Source organism: Apteryx rowi, unplaced genomic scaffold, assembly GCF_003343035.1.
Source record: "Apteryx rowi isolate R43461 unplaced genomic scaffold, aptRow1 scaffold_492, whole genome shotgun sequence".
NCBI classification, from domain to species: domain Eukaryota; kingdom Metazoa; phylum Chordata; class Aves; order Apterygiformes; family Apterygidae; genus Apteryx; species Apteryx rowi.
In genome coordinates this window covers 684,094-693,577 of record NW_020450752.1, presented here as the reverse complement: position 1 = coordinate 693,577, position 9,484 = coordinate 684,094, and the positions used below count along the sequence as shown (strand labels likewise).

Below are 9,484 nucleotides of genomic sequence, written 5' to 3'. Positions count from 1 at the left end.
AAAGGCGGATGCACATCCTTCCCGGAGCTGTTTGGAGCCGCAGGGCCCTGGGGACAGTCCCCCACGGCACGGGGAGAGCCGGAGGGGGTGGAACACCCAGGGACTGCCTTCCTCCCTCCTCCTCCTCTTCACACCCCCCCCCCTCCAGCAGCCCTCCCAGCCCCATGGTGCGCGGCAGCAGGGGGAGCTGAGGCCTGGCGGGCTCGTGACAGCAGTGCGTCAAACCGCTCGGCTGCTTCCTGCTTTTCTGCCCCCCCCACCCCCCTTCCTGCCCCCACTGCTGCTGCTGACAACCAAATATTTGTGTCGGTGAAAAGTTCCGGGGCTGGATTACTCACGCGCCCCGCGCCGGGGCACCCGCCGCCGGCAGCACCCACCGGCAGCACCCACTGGCCGCTCGAGGCACCCGGCAGGGGCGGCACCCTGGTTCCCCCCCCACCCGGGTCGTTTCGGCCCAGCCCCACGTGCCGGCACACGTGGCCGGAGCGATAAGCGCGGGGGCTGGTTATCTCGCGGGGCGGGGGCCGCGCGCTTCCCGGAATGCCGCCCGCCCGCGGGCCGCTGCTCCCRGCTCACCTGCTCCTCGGGGACCCGCCGGCATCGCCTCGCGCCCGGGCTCCGCGCCGGGGACCTGCAAGACACGAGGAGGTCGGGGCTGCGAGTCAAGCCCCGGGATGGGGCGTGGGAGGGGGGGGGGCCAGGCGTCCGGGAGCCCCCTTGCTCCCCAGGCTCGAACCCCACGGGGGGGTTTTTCCAAGGGGAAACCACTGTGCTTTGCTACATCCGTTTTTGGGATGGGGCTGAGCACCTCCGAGACCTTCCGGCCACCTTCATCCCTTTCCCCCAAGGGAGGAAAGGAATTAACCCGGGGGGGGGGGGGGAAAGCAGCCCGGAACAACCCAGCGCCATAATTACACGTCGGAGAAAGGCGGCGAGGTGGGAGGCAGCTTGCCCGGGGCCCGGTCGGAGCCGTGGCGCAGGAATCCTCCTTGGCCAGGGCCAGTGCGAAAACACCCAGCACAGGCAGCGATTGGGGGGAATCGGCACCATTCAGGGGACTCGATTTGCACCATTTCGGGGGAAGCTCCGAGCTCCGCGAGCTGGAATAAGGGGATTTGCGGGAAGGCGGGCGGAAAAAAAGAGCCCTCTGGGCCCTGGAAAGCGGCAGCGCACGGGGGCTCCCGTTACAGGAAGCGCCGAGCCATGATCTCAGCCGAAAGCTATGGCGCGAGCAGATGGGGCCGCTTTCAAGCGCTTGCCGCCCGGCTGGCGGGTTCAAAGGGCGGCAGCCAYGGCCGGAGCCCCGGCGCGGGGCGGCGAGCGTTGCGGGATCCCACCCRAGGGGCGCGGAGGAGCCGGGCAGGGAACCATTGCGACTCGGCTGGAAGCAGGGCTGGGATGGGGAAGCTGCTGGCTTCCATGAAAGAAAAGGTCATTTCCATCTCATTTCTGCGGCCGTTTCCAAGCGACCGCGTTATCGCAGCCCTCGCTCGTGTTTGCAGAGCTGCCTCGCGGCCCCCGGAGCGGGGCTGCCGTGACAGAGCCAAAAATGGCAGGAATTAGGGTTTTTTTTTCCAGCCTTCTGCTTGCATAATAGCTCAGAAGAAAAATTCCCCTCCTCCTCCCTCCCAGGGTTGGGCCCGCGACGCACTGGGAAAGGCCCCGAGCTCCCTGTTCAAAGCCACCCGAGTGCCACAGCCCCAGGAGCAAAGGTTTAACCCGCCTCCAGGCAGCGGGAGGCTGAGACGAGCGGGGTTACACGCCGAAGCTTTGCAAAACCCGCCAGGGGATTTTGGGCATTTGCATGCAGCCCCCTCGCAGCCCCGAGAATGTGAACTTTAAACATCCTCTCCGCCACCGCATCGGTTTTCCCCCCCCGCTGCGAAACCTCGCGTGGAGGCAGCGAGGCGCGACGGCCCCGGCAGAGGGAACGAGGCCGCAGGCTCTCGCGAGCGGGCTCAAGGCCCCGCTCGCAGCTTTTTGCAGAAGAGGAAGCAGCAGAGCTTCGTTTCTGCAGCCCACGCAGCCGCCTGAAGCTCACCGCAGCGGTTCCCCATAAATGCACTGTGAATCTAAGCCCAAACACTGGCGAGAAGGATCCCAAGGGAGAAACGGGGACAGGGGAGAGGATAAAAACAAAGAGGGGGTGCTTGGCTGGAGGCTGCTGTGGGGAAAGGGGACAGTGCTGCTTTTGCAACCTTTTTGCCTCCCCTCCGTGGGGAAAACCCTTGTCAAGGGGCTGCTGTGCAGCACATTCAGCACATTCAGCTCCCAAAGGTCCCGGAGACAAGACAGATGAAGCCAAGGGCAGCCAGGAGAAGCAATCGCCCCCCCCCCCCCAAAAAAAAAAAGAGCAGCAGCTCCAGGATCACAACCATCCAACACCAGGAGTCTATAAAGGGTGCTTTAACTTCCCCCTTTATTTACACCAGCACTTCCAAGAATTCAAAGCCTTGCAATGTTTTTTTTTTAAACTCCAAAAAGCCCTTATTCAAGAGGAACAGGAAGCTCCTCCTTATCAGCTCGGAGACAATCTTTATCAGACCGACTTTGCAGCAGATACGGTTACCAGGAAGCAAAAACAACTGACACCCTTTACGCCCAGCACCTAGAAACAGAGCAGCCCCGCAGCGGAGGGGGAAATCGCTCTGCGAAGCTGTTTGCATATTTCCATGGCAAAGGCCCAGCTTTGCATGAGGGCCTCACCGGGCTCCGAGATATTGAATAGCGAGAGCAGGCCGAAAATAGCCTGAAAAGGAAGACGCAGCAAGAAAAAAATGCCGAGGCAATTGCTCCATGGCGTGCTGGAGCTGTCAGCTTGTTTTCCGCAGCGCCTTAAGAGGCGAGCTGCAGGAAGCGGTCACTTCATCCCTATCTCGCCCAATCTTCAGCAAGACTCCGCATCCCGCAGGGTGAGGCCGCCTGACTGCTTTCAGCCACCGCTGCAGTTTAGGACTGATGAGTTTCRTGTTAAGTGAAGCATTCTGTCTCCGCTGTGCTTAGAGAGGAACTTGGAGAGTTTTTCTTCCAAAAACAGGCAACTGCTGCTCTCAAGCTTATGCCCGAGCCAGCTGGGGCGTTCCCGACCAGCTGTCAAGCCCAGCCGCCTGCACAGAGCAGCGCCTTCCTTCCCAGAAAAATGACGGAAGTTTCCAAGAGGCTGAATCAGACACCACCCAAACTTAGTCTTTGCATAGCTGCGCCCAGAGCTAACCTTGCCCTTCGGCCCACAGCGCAGGRCTGATTCACTGCTCGCTTCCTGCGGGAATCGAAACTCAGGCATTGCAGGGCTGACGGAGCAGCTGGAGCCCAGCTGTTTTGGGGGAGCAGGGGTGCCAAGCGCACCGTACCTCACCCGAGACACTAGCTGCCTGCTCTAGAATAAGGGATTTGCACTCTCCTTGCTGGAAGGAGGCTGCTTTTTGGCAATGACAAGGTGGTATTCCAGTGAGCCACACAACTGTTCACCTAGCTGGTGAGCAAGCTCCTGCTAAGCCAGGCTGGGCTGTTTAAATATAGCTACTTAATGAGCCTGCATGGTTTGTTTTGGTGGGGAGCTGTACACAGAGCCAGTTACAGCATACGCCCTTGCAACAGGCGGGCTCAGCGGCGAGAYGGCAGCCCCCAGAACAAACAAGGCRAGCAAGACTAAACCCAGCCAGGCTAGAGATTAAAGCCACCCAGGCTGCACAGTTGCGACACCAACAAGGTCCTCTGCCTTTGAAGGGGCTGGGTGCAGCCTCCGAGGCRGCTCTCAGCAGGCGCGAGGAGCGTGGTTTGCCACGGAGCTGTCAGCACAACCCGGGGAAGCCGCTCCTCTCTGCTTCAGGCTGAGGTCCGCCAGGCTCGCCGACTCCGAAGCGCCGGGGKGGGACAAGCTGTGGCAGAGCACAGCGGGTATCTAGAAACCCGCAGCGCCTCGCAGGGCAGCTTGGGAGAGTTTGCATATGCTGCACTGATCAGCAGAAGTTGTCTCAGACCTCCCCACCCACGCAAGGGCACAGCTTAAAGCAGAACAGCTTCTCGGCATGGAGCAGCATCAGAGCACGCTGAGGGGCGAGAGAAGACACCTCGAGCAGTTGTCCACAGCCCACAAGCTTTTGAATAACCAACAGGCTACAGAGCACCCCAGGACAGTTCATGCTAACCGTGCAGGCCTACACCAGAGGAAGTACGAGCAAGGCAGAGCAGGACCATTTAGTGCATCAGCATCTAGTTACAGGAAATAGTGAGTTTTATACTGGAGGATTGAGAACAAAGACATTTATTGACAAAACTAAGTGCTTGTTTGGAAAACAAGCAGGCCTGACAATAGCACCATCTTTAAGCTCTCCRCTTGAGTTTACATTAGGCATCATTCAGTCTGGAGATCAAGTACAGTGAGGATGTATGTTTCTAGTCATGCTGGGACCTGATTTCACAGGAGAAGGCTTCCACAAAAAAAAAATAAAATAAAAACCAACTGATTCCCTCAGTTTGAGTGCACAAAATAGCAGAACACTGCAAGTCCACCTAGAAGTAACACTTCCAACTAGGCACTGGAGGATTGAACTCAGCATATGGCATTGACGGACTCGTACTAACTGCAGATCCAATCCAAGCAGTTTTATTCTGCTCCAGAATGTTTACATTCAAATATTAGCTTCATTTGATTCATGTCTTAAAGGATCAAAATAAAGCGAAGAAAAGGAAGTAACTGATACCAACTTCCACAATCCCCACCCACTAGAAGAGCTAGAATAACCAAAAAGATTAAAAACAAACAGAAAACAAGAACTGTTGCCAGCAAGCCACGGGCACAATAAAATTCCACCAGGCCACTGATCCTTGCTACACTTCCTTGGCAATTTTGCTAGAGTACATTAGAGAAAGGCTTGCTTGAAGTCAAGGCAGGAGAAGGCTTTGCCACAAAAATGCTACTGCTTCGCATCGGGAATGAAGTATGGCACACCCGCAGGTGATTTCCGCCACATTCAAAAGCCCCCTTTTTGCATCTTTATCTCTGTAAAAAATGTACATATTCTACAGATTTATAGATATTTACAAGGTTCTCTTTACAGCCTCCCCACCCCACGTAAAGTTTTACATACTTACAAATGTACTCCCTATTTTTAAACTGCATGTGTTGGCGAGTCACATCAGTGTAGCCAAGATCAGTCAGACAAACTAACCTGGATCAGCTGCAGCTGGCTGTGGTTACCACCCCCAACCCACCCCTCCCTGCTTCCCCCTTCGCCCCTCCCCAGAGGTTTGCACCCCTGAGTGCTGATGGCTGTCGCAATTGTTTGTCTGACTGCTCTAACCCGGGTCTGTTCAGTGACCTGGTTAAAAAAGCCCTGCTGGAAGAGAGGGGACAATTTACACAGGCTACTGAGACAGCCGACAGCAGGGCCGAGCCTTTCCGCAGGCTCCGGGTCCTGCCGTCCTGGCAGTGGGTCACATCTCAACCTTCAGCTCAGCTCTACCCCCGACTGAGGATGGAATGTATGCAGAGTCAGCAACGGTTTAACATCTGCTCACTAGCACACCTGGGAATAGCCACAGGTCTGCAGAACACCTGGCATTTAATGCTTCTATTCCAGTAAAAAGAAAAAGCCACAAGTTTAGGCAGGACAATGGCAGCAGAAGACGCTATTTCCAGAAACCTACAATCACAACTCTGAAACATCCACTCCACACGCAGCCACCATGCCAAACCTAGGAGGCTTCAGTCCAGGACAAAAGCTGCTGGTGCTCACTGGCTTGCTAAGCAGATCTGTTCCCTCAGGGATAAAACTTTGAAGCAGTCCACTTTAGCTTTCTTTCGTGATGCTCTTGAAGGAAGCAGAACATGGATTCTTCATTTCTGTTCCCAAAGCAATAAATCCTCGTTGGTACCCACAATCTGACTGGATCACACCTTCTTTCTTAGGAAAGAATTGCTCAGGGGATGCCTAGATGTTCTCCTTGGGTCACTCAAGCACAGCTTCATAAGTACTCACAGGAGGAAGTGATCAGCTTACTAGCTCCAAACAGAGCCAGCCTGCTTAGAGTTTTGTCATTCTACAGCACGCCATGGCTCACCGTATCATGTAGGCCAAGCTTGCTCCCAGTCCAGCAACTCCTGCAAAAGCCATCAGTACATTCCGGATGCTTCCTTCTAGGTCCTCTACTCGGAAGAAGTCAACAAAGCCCTCCTAGGAAAAAGAAGGAGAGTCATTCTTCCTGCCAGCCACATTTCTTCAGCAGGACCACATGAAAGCCTTTTCGCTTTCCTGAAGCGAGGAACTCCCCCCTCCAAGCAGACTCGGATACAGTCTGCCTAGCAGCAACGCTAATCGTGCTCCGACAGGCTCGTGACAGGAGCCAGTCCACTCTGAGCCCACCTAGCAGAGGCAGAAATGGGGAGCCAGTACCAAAGTGGCTGTGGTCAGCTTCACCCAGCTCAGTACACCCACGATCTGGCTCTCCCATCTTTACTTTGGGAATATTGCTACCTCCTCACTTTGCCAGGGAGCAGGCAAGTCTCTAGGTCAAGCCTGCTCAAAGCAGTTCAACACAGGGAGCTACTGAAATGCCACAGCTCTGGCTAGGCATTTCAGACAGTGGTTTTAACTGGAGCCGTGACTCATCCTCTGTGCTCCACTGACACATGGTTGTCTCCAGTTTGGTCACGGAAATAGGAAAATATTGAATTGTTATAAAAGGAATGTACTGTTCAGGACAGGCAGTGACTCACCCAGCCTCCTTGGCTCATCAGCCACTCTCGTTTAGATGAGACAAGAGCATCTGTGATGATCCTTGCTAATGAACTGATGCACTTCTCCTGGTTTATGCTTTTCAGGTGTTTTGCAACAAAGGCACCAAATGAGATGAGTGTCACAACTCTGCCCCAGTTTGTTACTCCATCACTGAAAACATGGGCTGCCACCTCACACACTGACTGCAGGTCTTCCTCCTTCTTGATTTCCAGCTTCCGCAGCATTCCTGTAAGAGATACTCATTTTAGAAACAAGCACACACTGGAGCGAGTTCCCCTTTTGAGTCCCACCATACTGGAAAACCCACAGGCACTTCCTACCTTCTACTATATCCTCTGAAATACCTGCTCCAGAACCAGTTAGGAAGTACACATTGTCCCCCGTGAGAAGGTACAGCTTCCACACGAAGCCCCAAAGCCTTAACAAAGTCACTGCAAACTATTAGAGAAAGAGCAAGTGGCTGCACACTTTTTTGAAGGGCTCTGCTGCATACACTCACCCCTGCAAGGCAAAACAGCCACTAACCCACTTCTAGTTCCTTCCTCCCCATCTCGGTTACAGCTGCCATCTTTGCACACACCACACCTCCATGTCTCACCCAGGCTTTAAAGCCCCACCAGGTCACAAGGACAACACAAGAGTCAGCTCATAGCATGGCACAAGCCTGCGCTCGCCCTGAGCCAAGATAAAAGACAAGTACCCACCGCAAAGCAGATGTCCCACTATTTTATTAATCTGCTTTTAGTGACTGGAACAACAAGGCTCCCCAGTTTGACCTACAGTGGCCCCTCATGAATAAGCAAACAAGACAAGCCTTTATGAAACCGAAAGGCATTGCTCAAACCAACAGGAAGCTTTCCTAAAGCCAGTTCCTTTTCTGCATACACAAAGTTAACTAACTTTAAAGCAGCCTCACATATTAGCATTGACCTGAATGCTCTTCTCAAGCAGGGCTTTTTCCACATTGCACACGCAGCTTTGTGTAATTAAGCCCACAATTTTTCACAGCAGCATAATTAGGCATGTGAGAAAGAATTTAAGAACTGGAATATCCTCCTCTGAAGAGGAAGGCATTTCGCCATATGCTGGCTAAGGAGGAAATACAGCCACTACCCTTTTGTGCTGGGCAGCTTCTCAATTCAAGACCACACGTACTTGCGGCTGCTAAACTTGCAAAATGCATTCCCAGCAAGAGGTCTGAAGCTGGGAGTTCATCCCCTGAAGGCTCCCACCACTCAAGCTAGTCCCAAAACTGTTCATTTGGGTGTTACACAAAACCAGGTCAAAACAGTCCATTCTCACTTCCAGTCTGAGTTTCCAGGACACTCAAATCTGCAGTTTCTAGTCATCAGCAGAGAGACACCTGCTCATCCAAGGCCAGGCTCTGGTGTTCAAGTTTCTGTGGCTATTTTAAGACTAATCAGAAGTGGGTGTAATACACTAAAATAGCTATAACCCAACCATGTTATTCAGCAGAACTTCTCCCCAACAAACTACAGCCTTTCCTAGGCAGGGGGACCAGGAGCCGAAACTCCTGGGCTAACTAATCTTTGGACACTTGGGGTTATTTGCATATGGTCATACTGATCAAAGCAGGACACGAGGAGGAACTGCGGCTAATCTGTAACCAGATTATCTGCTCTGCACACGTTACCACTGGTTCTTCCCCCTCCCAAGCGAGCAAAGTTCAGTTTCATTTTTTAATCGCTCTTCAGCTGCTTTAACTCCCTCCAGACCCAAACCACAGCCCATCCCAGCACCAATCCAGGCAGGGGCTCAGCCACCCCGCGGTGCAGGGGGCTCAGCAGCCTCACTCCAGCTGCAAGAGCTGGCTCAGGCCCAGGCCTCCCCCAGTCCCCACCACGCAGCTGCCTGCAGCCCATGGGGCCGAGCCAATGCCCACCCACCTCGAGGGCCCCACACAGGCCAGGCCCACACGCGCACCAGGCCCAGACAAAGGCGTGGGGTCCACAACCCCCCTGTCCCCCTTCCGCAGGGGTGGGGACCAGGCCCCAAACACCCCCCAGAGCCCTCCACAGGGAGGGGGAACAGACCAGACCAAGACCCAAGGCCCACAACCCCCCTGCCCCCCCCCCAGAGGGGTGGGGACCAGCCCCCAAAAACCCAGGGACCAGGAGAGGGTCCAGACCAAGGCCTGGGGCCCACAACCCCCCCCGCAAAAGGGGTGAGGGCCTGGCCTCAGCAGGAGGGCCGGGCCTGGACCAAGGCCCGGGGCCCACAACCCCCCTGCCCACCCCCTCCGCAGCCTGGGGGGGTTCCCCAAACACTCAGGGCGCCTTCCTTAGGGAAGGGAGCCAAGCTCAGGCCAAAGCCCGGGGCCCACAACCCCCCTGCCCACCCCTCCGCGAGGCCCCGACACCCCCAGGACCCTCCGGAGGGAGGCAGACGGGGCCAGAAGCCCCACAACCCCCCCCCCCGAGGGGGCGGCCAGGCCCCAAGGGAAGGCCGGGCCCGGCCCCCGGCCTCGCCCAGCCCCGGCGGCGGCGCCCACCTTGGAAGGCGAGCTCGTGCTTCTGCATGACGCCGTTGCCGACCCGCCGCAGCGTCTCCAGCGCCTTCTCCATGACGCCGTCGCCCGCCCCGCCGGGCCTACCCGGGCCGCCTAGCAGCCCCGGGAAGAGCTTCTTGGCGCCGGGCTCGGCTTCGCCCGCCGCCTCCCGCAGGTAGCGGCCGATGAGCTCCAGCGAGTCCTGGCGCAGCTCGTCGACGCCGGGCTCCGAGGC

General features: G+C 56.0%; 1 protein-coding gene across 1 annotated transcript; it reads right to left on the bottom strand.

The window, feature by feature from the left end:
* Positions 1–4,248: 4,248 nt before the first annotated feature.
* On the bottom strand, positions 4,249–9,478 carry MCL1 (MCL1, BCL2 family apoptosis regulator). The gene is made up of 4 exons (XM_026079149.1): positions 9,253–9,478; positions 6,719–6,966; positions 6,064–6,176; positions 4,249–5,845 (listed from the first exon to the last, which is right to left on the bottom strand). The coding sequence occupies exons 1-4, from the start codon at positions 9,323–9,325 to the stop codon at positions 5,764–5,766; spliced, it is 516 nt and encodes a 171-aa protein (XP_025934934.1). The 5' UTR covers positions 9,326–9,478; the 3' UTR covers positions 4,249–5,763.
* Positions 9,479–9,484: the final 6 nt, after the last annotated feature.

Coding starts and splice junctions, on each gene's coding strand:
- MCL1 (XM_026079149.1), bottom strand. CDS start 9,325: ATGGAGAAGGCGCTGGAGACGCTGCGGCGGGTCGGCAACGGCGTCATG. Junction 6,967..9,252: donor GCACGAGCTCGCCTTCCAAG/GTGGGCGCCGCC, acceptor TATCTCTTACAG/GAATGCTGCGGAAGCTGGAA. Junction 5,846..6,063: donor AGCTTGGCCTACATGATACG/GTGAGCCATGGC, acceptor CTTTGGGAACAG/AAATGAAGAATCCATGTTCT.